Raw genomic sequence first — 14,187 nt, forward strand, 5'->3', positions numbered from 1 at the left:
GTCATGCAATCTCCATAGACAAACATTGACAGTAGAATGGCCTTACTGAAGAGCTCAGTGACTTTCATGGGTTTCCATGGCCGTGCAGCCGCACACAAGCCAAGATCACCATGTGCACTGCCAAGTGCCAGCTGGAGTGGTGTAAAGCTCGCCGCCATTGGACTCTGGAGCAGTGAAAACGTGTTCTCTAGAGCGATGAATTATGCTTCATCATCTGGCAGTCCGACTGACGAATCTGGGTTTGGTGGGTGCCAGGAGAACGCTACCTGCCCCAATGTAAGCACCAACTGGAAAGTTTGGTGGAGGAGGAATAATGGTCTGGGGCTGTTTTTCATGGTTCGGGCTACGCCCCTTAGTTCCAGTGAAGGGAAATCTTAACGCTACAGCATACAATGACATTCTCGACAATTCTGTGCTTACAACTTGAGGCAGCAATTTGTGACAACAGTTTCCTGTTTCAGCATGACAATGCCCCCTTGCACAAAGCGAGGTCCATACAGAAATTGTTTGTCGAGATCGTTATGGAAGAACTTAACTGGCCTGCACAGAAACCTGACCTCAACCCCATCGAACACCTTTGGGATGAATTGGAACACCGACTGCGAGCCAGGCCTAATCGCCCAACATCAGTGCCCGACTTCACTAACGCTCTAGTGGCTGAATGGAAGGAAGTCCCCGCAGCAATGTTCCAACATCTAGTGGAAAGCCTTCCCAGAAGAGTGGAGGCTGTTATAGCAGCAAACGGGGGACCAACTCCATATTAATGCCCATGATTTTGGAATGAGATGTTCGACGAGCCAGTGTCCACATACTTTGCAAACCGGCTCAAATTAAGATCCTACATCTGTACAAAGTTTATGCGTATGTTACTGTGCTGTAAGATCACTGGCTGAATCTGAGTGTACGTACGAACGTACGTATGTGTGTGTCGCTGTTAGAGGCCACTTAAATATGTATTAACCTCTCTTGGGTACATGAGATGTTAGCGTCCCACCTCTTCAACAGCCAGTGAAACTGCTGGGCGCCAAATTCAAATACAGAAATACCCATTATAAAAATTCAGAAAACAAAACATATTTTACATAGGTTTAAAGATGAACTTCTTGTGAATCCAACCACGGTGTCAGATTTAAAAAATGCGTTACGGCGAAAGCATACCTTACGATTATTTGAGAACATAGCCCACTAGACAAATCCTTACAAACAGTAACCAGCCAAGTAGAACAGTTACACAAGTCAGAAATAGAGATAAAATTAGTCCCTTACCTTTGATGATCTTCATATGGTTGCACTCAGCAGACATTCATTTACTCAATAAATGTTCCTTTTGTTCGATAAAGTCTCTTTATATCCAAAAACCTCAGTTTTGTTCGCGCAATTTCTTCAGTAATCCACAGGCTCAAACACAGTCAAGACAAAAAAATCCAAATTGTATCCGTAAATTTCATAGAAACATGTCAAACGATGTTTATATTCAATCCTCAGGTTGTTTTTAGCCTAAATAATCGATAATATTTCAACACACAGTCGGACAATAACGTCGTCAATTTAAAAGGTAAACAAGAAAGGCACTCTCGGTCTCGCGCATGAAAAAGCTCTGTGACACTTTAGGGTCCACTCATTCAGACTGCTCTTACTTCCTCATTTTTCAGAATTACAAGCCTGAAACAATTTCTAAAGACTGTTGACATCTCGTGGAAGGCATAGAAACTACAATTTGAGTCCTAAGTCAATGGATACTGTAATGGCATTGAATAGAAAACTACAAAACCAACAAACAAAACTACTTCCCGAATGGATTTTTCTCAGGTTTTCGCCTGCCAAATCAGTTCTGTTATACTCACAGACACTATTTTAACAGTTTTGGAAACTTTAGAGTGTTTATATCCATCCAAATCTACCAGTTATATGCATATCATATCTTCTGGGCCCGAGAAGCAGGCAGTTTAATTTGGGCATGCATTTCATCCAAAATTCCGAATGCTGCCCCCTACCCAAGAGAAGTTAACAGTGATTTGTCAACCAGCGGTATGAAACGTCAGTTTGGAACATGTTGTAAAGCTCACAAATACACTGACTGTACAAAACATTAGGAACACCTGCTCTTTCCATGACAGACTGACCAGGTGAATCCAGGTGAAAGCTATGATCCCTTATTGATGTCATTTGTTAAATCCACTTCAATCAATGTAGATGAAGGGGAGGAGACAGGTTAAAGAATCATTTTTAAGCCTTCAAACAATTGAGACATTGTGTATGTGTAACATTCAGAGGGTGAATGGGCAAGACAAAATATTTAAGTGCGTTTGAACATGGTATGGTAGTAGGTGCCAGGTGCACTGGTTTGTGTGTCTCAAGAACTGCAACACTGCTTGGTTTTTTACGCTCAACAGTTTCCTGTGTGTATCAACAATGGTCCACCACCCAAAGGACATCCAGCCAACTTGACACAACTGTGGGAAGAATTGGAGTCAACATGGGCCAGCATCCCTGTGGAACGCTTCGACACCTTGTAGAGTCCATGCCCTGACGAATTAAGGCTGTTCTATGGGCAAAGGGGGGGGCGCAAGTCATTATTAGGAATGTGTTCATAATGTTTTGCACACTCAGAGTAAACTCACAGGGAAAGCAATAAGTGGGTCAACACACACCACACAACAACTTATACAAGACATAACTGGACATAGTGCCCCAATCCGCTTAGTGAGAATGTGTTTGTTTCTCTGGGCCGCTCTGCTTCTCTAGTGTGCATGTGTGTGTGTGCGTGTGTGTGTGTGTGTGTGTGTGTGTGTGTGTGAGAGTGAGTGAGTGTGTGTGTTTGTCTCTGTATGGTTGAGTGTCTGTCTGGGGTGTTTTTGTACAGTATCTTGTCCTGTCTTGATGATGTGTATCCAAGCATAGCTAAGAGGTCCATTGCCAAATAAGAGAGTGAGTGCGCACGCACGCACGCACGCACGCACACACGCACACACGTCCCCACTGTCCATACTGCTGCTGCACATCACATCCCCTCTGGATCAAACTAATTGGTTCTGCAGTTCAGACTTAATGACAACTAGCGCCGAGTATGAGACAGAGAGAGAGAGAGAGAGAGAGAGGGAGGGAGGTAGAGAGAGATAGATAAAGAGAGGGAGAGAGAGAAGAGGTGCAGGGAGAGAGAGAGAGAGAGAGAGAGAGAGAGAGAGAGAGAGAGAGAGAGAGAGAGAGAGTGAGTGTGCAATCACAGCAGCAAGATTTGTGACCACAAGAAAAGGACAACCAGTGAAAAACAAACTCCACTGTAAATACAACCCATATTTATGTTTATTTATTTTCTCTTCTGTACTTTAACTATTGCACATCGTTACAACACTGTAAGAAAGCAAGAAAGTTCCCAAGATTGGGTCTAGAATAAAAAATAAAATAAAAAAAAGCTTCAGCAATATCAGGGCTATATCCCTTTCTGACCAGCTTCATGATATGACCAGCAGGATATCCGTGACAGTGGGTGGCCCGGGTCATTTATTGGATTCATTTTGGGTCCTGACTAGAAATACACCATCTACATGGTGGGTCACAAGAAATGTCGGACACCGAATGGGCCACAGCACACACAATAAAAACTTCCTAGTGTCTCCTAGGCAGAAGAGGCCTTGGTTCAGCCATAGTACATGTTAGGGTTTTAGGGGTTAGAGTTTAGGGTTAGCCACAGCGTAGTGACAGCTTGGAGGTGGAAGGAAGGCGCTGGCTCCCCCATATGTAGTGCAGGGGCACCAGCTGGGCCATTGTTAGGACGTGTGTCCCCTTTCTGTCTCCCCTAGTGGGTGGACCGGTACCCCACGTAGGGGGGCTATTCTGTCCTCCAGACCCCCCTCTATACACTGGGGGGATACGGGGATCTGCATCGCTAATGCTATTATTCACACAGTGGGCAGACACACACACAGAGACACACGCACGCACACAGACACACACACCCTGCCGTCCTAGCGCGCGGAAGTCCTTGATTGACACCTCTATTTGTTTTATTCATATTGCCCCCGTCTAAAATATGTAAATGTCCGGGAGAGATGATTTTAAAATAGACGCATTGGGCTGGGCGACGCGAGGATCAGACTTGTTTGACGACATATGGCGGAATAGTAGAATAATTAGTGGTCCGGCACAACCATGCCTAGTGTTGATGCAGGTACAGAGTAGACCGAGCGCTGGCTGGCTGTTCCCATTCAAACACAGTCAGATACAACCCTGTCATCATATACTATTACCATGGTGATATAGAGGAGCTGCCAGGAAAGAAAGACAGCTCGCTCCGTGTCTGTGTCACTCTCTCTCTTTCTCTCGCTCACTACTAACTGTAAACCTTCCCTCCCTCCTTCCCCTCTTCCCTCTCTCGTTCTCCCTCAGTCTGGCTCACCGGTTGGATCTGCAGCGCGTTCCTGTAGCAGCCGAAGAGAGCGGCCTGTGTCTTGAGGAAAGCTCGGGCCACGCCATCTCCCGTCGTCGTGGAAACCTTCTTCAGGCGATTCTTTAAGGATGACACCTGGGGGAAAACAACAACAACAAACAGTTACCTTATTATTGTTTATGGAGTCTACATAAGGACTGCATCATTGATAGTCATAGGTGCATTCATAGGTCATTTTTTCATCCATCCATCCCCCCAAATATTTCCCCCCACTCTCTGCCTTCGTCCATCTCTTTCACCTTACCAGTGTCTTTATTTATCGCTCTCTCCATTCACCCATCCATTCCTTTCTGCTTTCCTCCAAACATCTCATCACTCGTCCCTCCCTTCATTCCTCTTCTTCCCCCAGAAATGGACTGAAAGACTCTCTCTCTCCCCAGGCCTCCTATCCCTCAGGAAGTGTCTGATCCAGGCCCTCCTTTAATCCGCCCTTCCCCAGGCTACAGCCACCCTCTCTCCCTTCTCCCTTGCTTGCATCCATAGGCACCACACTGCTGGAAAAGCGGCCCGCGAGTCAACAACAGCGTTATTCTACATGAATACACTCCATGAGACGGCCGTTTAGGCTAATGCGCTAGCCGGGAGAGAGCGCACAGGGCTGAAGTAATCCTTTCTCCTTCTGTCTTCTCTCTCTTACCCTGCCGCTTCTCTCCCACGGTGAGCTCCCCCGGTTATTAAAGATGTTCGGTTACATTGCTAGCAAAAGTTATGCCTCCAACCAAAGCAGAACACTTGACCAGAAAAATAACCGTAGTAAAGAACACAGATTTTTTCTGCCATTTGCCATGACCTGGGTATGATTTGCCATGACCTGGGTTTGATTTGCCATGACCTGGGTTTGATTTGCCATGACCTGGGTTTGATTTGCCATGACCCGGGTTTGATTTGCCATGACCCGGGTTTGATTTGCCATGACCTGGGTTTGATTTGCCATGACCTGGGTTTGATTTGCCATGACCTAACCTGGGTTTGTTTTCTTCAACAGCGGAGGCAGATGAGACATGCAAATTAAATGTTGCTGTATTTTCCGGTCTCATTTGTTTGGAGGTAATTGAAAATAGTGGTTTTGAAATGCAGATTGTAAAGCTCACGTTAATCAGTGTGTCCAGGAGGGACTTTGGATTTTTACATTCAGGTAGAACATCACGCACAATAAACTGTCATACTTCATGTTTAAGGAAAGAGTAATGGGACAAAGACAAAGAGCCCTGGAAAACACCATGCTACATTCTTGTAATGTGGTCCCCTTTTCACCAACTACACGCCCTTATGTCACCAACTACACTTCCTACCTCAATAACTACACTTAATACATCACCAACTACACTTAATACGTCACCAACTACACTTCCTACGTCACCAACTACACTTAATACATCACCAACTACACTTAATACATCACCTCATCAACACCAGAGGTGGCCAACTCTCTTCCTGAACAGCTAGTGGGTGTGCTTTTGTTCCAGCTCAACACACTTGGTCAGGTGAGTTGGGCTTGTGTGGTAGGCTGTAACTAATCAGCTGCATATCAGGACCTTGATCCTACTGTACTGAGTCATTGCACATGTCTTTGATCTGATGGTATAATGACATGAGAGCTTTGCTTGCTTCCTCCAACTCAGTAACACCAGCAGCTCCACTTCCTCCTAATGCCTTCTTAATACTTCCATTACCTGTCCAGAACAGACACACATACAAACACCCTCTCACACACACTCACTTGATAATCTCCCCCTCTCAAAACACATTTACAGAAACAAATGAAAATACATCAAAACCCAATAAAAATCAAGAATTACAACCTTGTGATAAAAATAAAAAATTTTATAAAAAAGAGACGTGAATAAGTGTGTAATGACAGGACGGAAGTCTCTTAAAGCTTTACGCCATTCCTGGGAGCGGGGGGATTTATGGGTGCCCTATGATGTTCCCCAGTGATACTGCCAGAGACACACTTTAATATGTGCTGAGTCAACCTTAAAATGAGTAATTCAATTAGGATCTGTCCCATTTAAATGTTATAAGAACTGGACATCTGACAGGAGACAAAGAGAGATCAGTGGCTAGCATCACACATACAGTGCATTCGGAAAGTATTCAGACTTTTTCCACATTGTTACATTTCAGTCTTATTCTAAATTGTTGGAAAGCTCTCCAGGAACAGCGTTGGAGTTCAAACCTACAGTAGGGTTTCTCTCCAGGAACAGGGTTGGATTTGAAACCTACAGGAGGGTAGCTCTCCAGGAACAGGGTAGGAGTTCAAACCTACAGGAGGGTAGCTCTCCAGGAACAGGGTTAGAGTTCAGACCTACAGGAGGGTTTCTCTCCAGGAACAGGGTAGGAGTTCAAACCTACAGGAGGGTAGCTCTCCAGGAACAGGGTTGGAGTTCAAACCTACAGGAGGGTTTCTCTCCAGGAACAGGTTTAGAGTTAAAACCTACAGGACGGTATCTCTCCAGGAACAGGGTTAGAGTTAAAACCTACAGGAGGGTTTCTCTCCAGGAACAGGTTTAGAGTTAAAACCTACAGGACGGTATCTCTCCAGGAACAGGGTTAAAGTTCAAACCTACAGGAGGGTTTCTCTCCAGGAACAGGTTTAGAGTTAAAACCTACAGGACGGTATCTCTCCAGGAACAGGGTTAGAGTTCAAACCTACAGAAGGGTTTCTCTCCAGGAACAGGGTTGAAGTTAAAACCTACAGGACGGTATCTCTCCAGGAACAGGGTTGAAGTTAAAACCTACAGGACGGTATCTCTCCAGGAACAGGGTTGGAGTTAAAACCTACAGGACGGTATCTCTCCAGGAACAGGGTTGGAGAGCCTTGATGTACACACCTCCATGCATTAATGTAAGCATGCAGACGCCCGTTTAGACACATACATGTAAGCGTGACTGTGCATGAATCACACACACAACACGAATCATACACAGACATTGTGGCTGCAGACTTCAAAGCAACCAGCTGCTCTGTGTCACTCTTCTTTCTAATGACAGTTTATGAATATATTTCACCCACTTATGACGCTAAAATGAGCACACGCTAAAATGCTGAATGCTAATGAAAAACAAACACACACAGGTAGACAGACAACAAATATAATGGCTGCCCAACATGAGCCAGGGCTGGTATTTGGCTGCGATCAAAAGGAGAAAGGCAGGTTGCTCTTTCTCCCCTGGTCACTTAGCACCGCGCTACGAGCCTTTTGATCAGGCAATTAGGAGGGCACTTCATAGGCAGGTGGCGTGGATGCGAGGACCCCAGATCATCAGTGTAAACACACAGCATCTCTGACCCAACAGCATGACTCATGTTGTAATTAAGGCCAACAACAACAGCAAACAACGAACAGCTTAAATTAGATGAAAACATGACAGCTTTTGAGAGAACAAAAATGTAAGAAAGATACAAAATATTAATATTTATAGTAAAAGCATGAATACCAACAAGTCTGTATAATTGGGCGTGTTTACGTTTTGGTCGGCATTGGAAGTCTAAATGGATATTTCAAAGACCGTGGCTAGCCCTCGAGAGGATGAGACTACCATTGTTGAGCTCAGTTCAGTTGTGGTGGAAACGTGTAGCATTCAGTAGTCAACCATAAAAGACGCTGGGATTTCCTTTGATCTTGTACTGTTAATTATCAAATGCATGGCTGTTTCAATAAACCATAGATCAGGGTTCCCCAACCGGCGGCTCGTGTGCCGAATTTGGCCTGAATACTTATGTAAATGTAATATTTCATTTTTTTTTAAATAAATTTGCAAACATTTCTAAAAACCTGTTTTTGCTTTGTCATTATGGGGTATTACGTGTAGATTGATGAGGGGAAAAAAATACTTAATCCATTTTAGAATAAGGCTGTAACTCAACAAAATGTGGGAAAAGTCAAGGCATTTGAATACTTTCCAAATGCGCTGTATATATTTTTTTACTTTGTGGAATTTTCATTGTTAGACATAAAAGACTAAAAACACCAGGAAATCAGCTATATTAATTTAAGAAATCTGTTCCCAAGTATTCCCACGCATAATAGAGAGACACGTGATCGTATATAAATGTAAGCAAGGTTTGAAATGATTATGTTTTAGTCAAACATTATGTTTGGGCTTCTTGTGGTCAATTTGCAGTCTACAAATGATTTGTCATTATGGTCAGCCCCCTGACCGTCTGCTCAAGAAAAAAATGGACCCGCGGCTGAATCTAGTTGAGGATCCCTGCCATAGATGTATCAGGAAATGTGAAGGTTTAGTGGACCATAGAGTTGTGCAAGGTGTGTTATGACTACTAAAAGCAATACTTCGATATACAGTAGGCCAAGTGAATAAACCCCCCCCCCCCCCACAAAAAAAACTTTATCGATGGCAATTTGAATGCACAGAGAAACCGTGACGAAATCCTGAGGCCGATATTTTTTAAAGGTATCTGTGACCAACAGATGCATCTCTCCATTCCCTGTCATGTAAAATCCATAGATTAGGGCCTAATTAATTTATTTAAATTGTTCAGTATACATACAGTATACATATACAGTACCGGTCAAAAGTTTTTGACACACCTACTCATTCCAGGGTTTTTCTTAAATGTTACAATTTTATACATTGTAGCATAATAGTGAAAACATCAAAACTATGAAATAACACATATAGAATCATGTAGTAACCAAAAAAGTGTTAAACAACCAAAAAAAAATTTGATTTGAGATTCTTCACAGTAGCCACAGCTTTGAACACCCTTGGCATTCTCTCAACCAGCATTTGGGCTCCTGAGTGAGCAGTGGTCTAAGGCACTGCATCTCAGTGCTAGAGGCGTCCCTACAGACCCTGGTTCGATTCTAGGCTGTATCACAACCGGCAGTGATTAGGAGTCCCATAGGGCGGCGCACAATTAGCTCAGTGTCGCCCGGGTTAGGGTTTGGCCGGGGTAGGACGTCATTGTAAATACCACATTTTTCTTAACTGACTTGCCTAGTTAAAGGTTAAATATGATACTTTTTTTTTTTATATGAGGTAGTCACCTGGAATTCATTTAAATTAACGGGTGTGTCTTGTTAAAAGTTAACTTGTGGAATTTCTTTCCTTCTTAATGCGTTTGAGCCAATTAGTTGTGTTGTGACAAGGTAGGGGTGGTATACAGAAGATAGCACTATTTGGCAAGAAAGGCTCAAATAATCAAAGAAAAACAAAAGTCCATCATTACTTTAAGACATGAAGGTCAGTCAATGCGGAAAATTTCAAAAACTTTTAAAGTTTCTTCAAGTACAGTCTAAAAAGCATCAAGCGCTATGATGAAACTGGCTCTCATGAGGACCGCCACAGGAAAGACAGATCCACAGTTACCTCTGCTGCAGAGGATGAGTTCATTAGAGTTAACTGCACCTCAGATTGCACCCCAAATAAATGCTTCACAGAGTTCAAGTAACAGACACATCTCAACATCAATTGTTCAGAGACTGCATGAATCAGGCCTTCATGGTTGAATTGCGGCAAAGAAACCACGACTAAAGGACACCAATAATAAGAAGAGACTTGCTTGGGCCAAGAAACACAAGCAATGGACATTAGACCGGTGGAAATCTGTCCTTTGTCTGATGAGTCCCAATTTGAGATTTTTGGTTGAAACCGCCGTGTCTTTCTGAGATGCAGAGTAGTTGAACGGATGATCTCCGCATGTGTGGTTCCCTTCGTGAAGTATGGAGGAGGAGATGTGATGGTGTGGGGGTGCTTTGTTGGTGACACTGTCAGTGATTTATTTAGAATTCTAGGCATACTTAAACAGCCTGGCTACCACAGCATTCTGCAGTGATACACCAACCCATCTGGTTTGCGCTTAGTGGGACTATCACTTGTTTTTTAACAGGACAATGACCCAACACACCTCCAGGCAGTGTAAGGGCAATTTGACCAAGAAGGAGAGTGATGGAGTGCTGCATCAGATGACCTGGCCTGCACAATCACCCAACCTCAATCCAATTGAGATTGTTTGGGATGAGTTGGACCGCAGAGTGAAGGAAAAGCAGCAAACAAGCGCTCAGCATATGTGGGAACTCCTTCAAGACTGTTGAAAAAGCATTCCAGGTGAAGCTGGTTGAGAGAATGCCAAGAGTGTGCAAAGCTGTCATCAAGGCAAAGGGTGGCTACGTTTAAGAATCTCAAATATAAAATATACTTTTTTGGTTACTACATGATTCCATATGTGTTATTTCATAGTTTTGATGTCTTCACTATTATTCTTCAATGTAGAAAATGTTAAAAATAAAGAAAAACCCTGGAATGAATAGGTGTGTCCAAACTTTTGACCGGTACTGTATAATAATCCATATTATTTATTTTTGAGTGATATAACAATATTTACCATTTGGAGCTTCCCTTTGAGTCAATGTTTTCTGGTCCTTTACTCAACTGGTATTAAACACAGGGGAGGCTAAAGAATATTTTGTACATTTAAAAAAATATATATTTATATTATTATTATTTTTTGGGGGGGAACTCAGGGTCTCAACTTAAAAATAGTAGAATACACAAGGCACAATTTCAAAATTTGGTTGTGGGCCCCACCCCCATCAATGTTGTCCATCCCTGCAGTAGAGGGATAGTATCACTCGTGAGAATTGGGATATGTAGTGTCTATAAATGTCTGTGTGTGTGTCTCACCACGTCGTTGGGCAGGCTTTGGAGGTCGTCAAAGGGTGTTTCTAGGGTGTTGGTGTCTACGTTGAGGACTACTACGTCATCCAGGGCCATCCCCTTCACCTTCTGCAGGGAGAGAGACACGGAGAGAGGACTTTACACTTCCACACACATGAGACACATGTACACACACACATGCAGGCACTCAGGTAGACACATACTCTCTCTTATGAGTTGGGTTTATAAACGGTCTGTGGTGAGGAACTTACCTCCATTAGGCTGGAATGTACTCCAATGAGGTAGGGCATGGGCGCACTGCAAAACACGAACACATAATAAATAACCATGATTGTGAGACAAAAGTGTTTAAACACTGCATGATCTCAGCCAAAACCACCAAAGAGTCATATATCAACCACATTAGCAGAGTAATGGGAAACAAACAGAAACTTGAGTACTTTGTTCTTTTATCATGATCATTGTGACGCACATCGAACCGATTTTGTACACTTTGTACACATGCACATTCAGGGCAACACTTTGACATTGCAAGAAAACCAAAACATTTTATTGTTGTCGTATTCCTTCATCGTCAACCTTCCATACGGTTCTACTCTGTTTTTTTTCACAGTTTATGGCTACGAAATAGAGTCCATTGAAATGTTACCACAGTGAGACAAGAAGTAGTGGGGATTAAAAACGTTTTACTTTCCCAGCATACTGGAGTGTTTGTGTGTGTCTCCATGTGTGTGTGTGTGCGCGTGTGTGCGTATGTTTGTGGTGTGTACACCAGAGGGTTGGACCTGTGGGGCTAGACAAGGGACCCTCAGACACTAAGACACCACCATTGAAGAGATATGGCTGATTGGGTAATGGTCTGAAGGATAAAACGAGAAAGGGAGGGAGAGAGAAAGGGAGGGAGAAAGGAAGGGAGGGAGAAGGAGGGATGTGAGAAACCTGTCAGCCTGAGAGGGGGTGATGAAGACGGACCCGAAAACACTTAATTAACTGTGCTCTTCTCCATGTCTCCATCTCCTCAGCCTAGCGTGACATTCAATTAAAATACAGCGGCAAGCGGAGAAAAAGCCACAACAACTCAAGGGATCAAAAAGTAGTGGAAAGCATAACAAAACCAGAATATAAATAAAAAATTAAATAAATATCCGATTGGATGTTTTTGGATGACGGTAATCGTCCACACAGCCAATTATTTATTGTGAGCTGTGAAAAACGGGGGAAGTGAAATGTAGCCCTTGCGTCGAGTTTGAGCCGCTAAGGCCAAGTTAAGCCGAGGGGTTAGCTTCCTAAGCTGGAAGCGCCATCGCCATCTTCTCAAAAGCTGATGTCGAATTAGCTCTCGGCAACCATCTTTTTTAGGTTCTCATTACAAAGAGCCTTTCTCTTGGTTTACCCTCAGTTGATGGGGGAGTATATTGGAACGATTAGCAATATTTGAGAGAAGGAAAAGATGGAGAGAAAGAAAAAAAACAGAGCAATAATTATCTTATTGCACCTCTTCCCCCCCCACCCTGTCGTGAACAACCCCATTAATTAACACTGTCAGGTTACCACGAGAGAGAAAATCAGCTGTTGTTCCTTATTTCCCTTTCCCAAACATACAGTCTTCGTTTACGTAAATGCCACTTAAAATGGCAGCTCGTCATTGGTGTATGATTTTAATGAAGCCAATGGTATTAACTGGGGTCAGTCATTCATAAAATGTCTGTGGGTCTGTGACCCTCAATTAAAGACATTCCTAGACTCAATTATATTATTCCTCAGCTCTCTCTCCATCCTTTTCAATACTTAATGAGTGTGTACAAAATATATACAAAAGTATGTGGACACCTCTTTAAATGAGTGGTTTCGGCTATTTCAGCCACACTCGTTGCTGACAGGTGTATAAAATCGAACACACAGCCATGCAATCTCCAGACAAACATTGGCAGTAGAATGGCCTCACTGATGAGCTCAGTGACTTTCAATGTGGCCCCGTCATAGGATGCCACCTTTTCAACAAGTCAGTTTGCAAAATTTCTGCCATGCTAGAGCAGCACTGGAAACATCATAGAGAAGAAATGGCTCAGTCGCAAAGTGGTAGGCCATACAAGCCCACAGAACGGGACTGCCAAGTGCTGAAGCGTGTAGTGCGTAAAAATCGTCTGTCCTCGGTTGCAACTAGGGCTGTGGCAGTCACGAAATTACGTCAGCCAGTAATTGTCAAGCAAATAACTGTTGGTCTCACGGTAATTGACCGTTAATTAACATAAACACATTTAGCATCTCCTGGCTTGCACACGTGCAGACCTTTGGAACATCTACATTTTAAAAAGTCTAATAAATCCATGTAATACAGCCTACACCTTCACAATAAATCAATTACTTATTTTAGACAGGTCTAAAGAAGCATGATATGAATAAAATGTAGTCTATTTCAGAAGAACAGAATAGCATACTTTGACTTGTCCTTATGTTAGGTCCTGATCTGGCTATGCCATACAGCTGCGGCTACACTAATTAATTTAGTAGACAAGATTGGCTTAAAATTCCGTGGCATTATTTTATATTGTTTTATAGTTTGAAGAATACAATTGAACAAAGCTGAATAAAATAGAAAGGATATTCTCTCCAAATGATTTGAGGGAGTGCGCACATGCGGCTATTCTGTGTTGGGCGGTTAAAAATAAATAGGTACTACTATATGCTTAATTTAGAGTTATTAATGTAACTTTATTTGTTCTACAAACGTTGGGCTATATGTTTTGATTTTTAGTACTTTGTAAGGCTGCATGATGTGACTCTAATGATGATTTGAAAAAAGTTGCTTGAAAGGCATGATCGCTGCTTTGCTTTTTGTTTTTTTTGCGCAGGCTGTACACACTTCATCAGTCTTTCATTCACAATTTGACAAGCACTTGATAATGTCTTGAATTTCACGGCTGCATCCCTTTTGTGTGGTGGTAATGCAAACAAAAAAAATCTCATGCTTTTTGCGGCCAGTGGCCGTGGTGCCCTTCTCCCGGAGTGCTGCGTTGTGCCCTTCTCCCGGAGTGCTGCGTTGTGCCCTTCTCCCTGAGTGCTGCGTTGTGCCCTTCTCCCGGAGTGCTGCGTTG

General features: G+C 43.1%; 1 protein-coding gene across 5 annotated transcripts in view; it reads right to left on the bottom strand.

Moving 5' to 3' along the window:
- LOC129818954 (DENN domain-containing protein 1A-like) overlaps window positions 1–14,187 on the bottom strand; it is a 160,044-nt gene that overhangs the window by 38,272 nt on the left and 107,585 nt on the right. For all 5 annotated transcript variants that reach the window (XM_055875332.1, XM_055875333.1, XM_055875330.1 and 2 more), the window contains 3 exons: window positions 11,344–11,389; window positions 11,099–11,200; window positions 4,397–4,522 (listed from right to left, as the gene is read on the bottom strand). In XM_055875332.1, the coding sequence (XP_055731307.1) occupies window positions 4,397–4,522; window positions 11,099–11,200; window positions 11,344–11,389 (274 nt within the window). The remainder of the gene's footprint in view (window positions 1–4,396; window positions 4,523–11,098; window positions 11,201–11,343; window positions 11,390–14,187) is intronic.

This window comes from Salvelinus fontinalis, chromosome 21, assembly GCF_029448725.1.
Source record: "Salvelinus fontinalis isolate EN_2023a chromosome 21, ASM2944872v1, whole genome shotgun sequence".
Classification (NCBI taxonomy): domain Eukaryota; kingdom Metazoa; phylum Chordata; class Actinopteri; order Salmoniformes; family Salmonidae; genus Salvelinus; species Salvelinus fontinalis.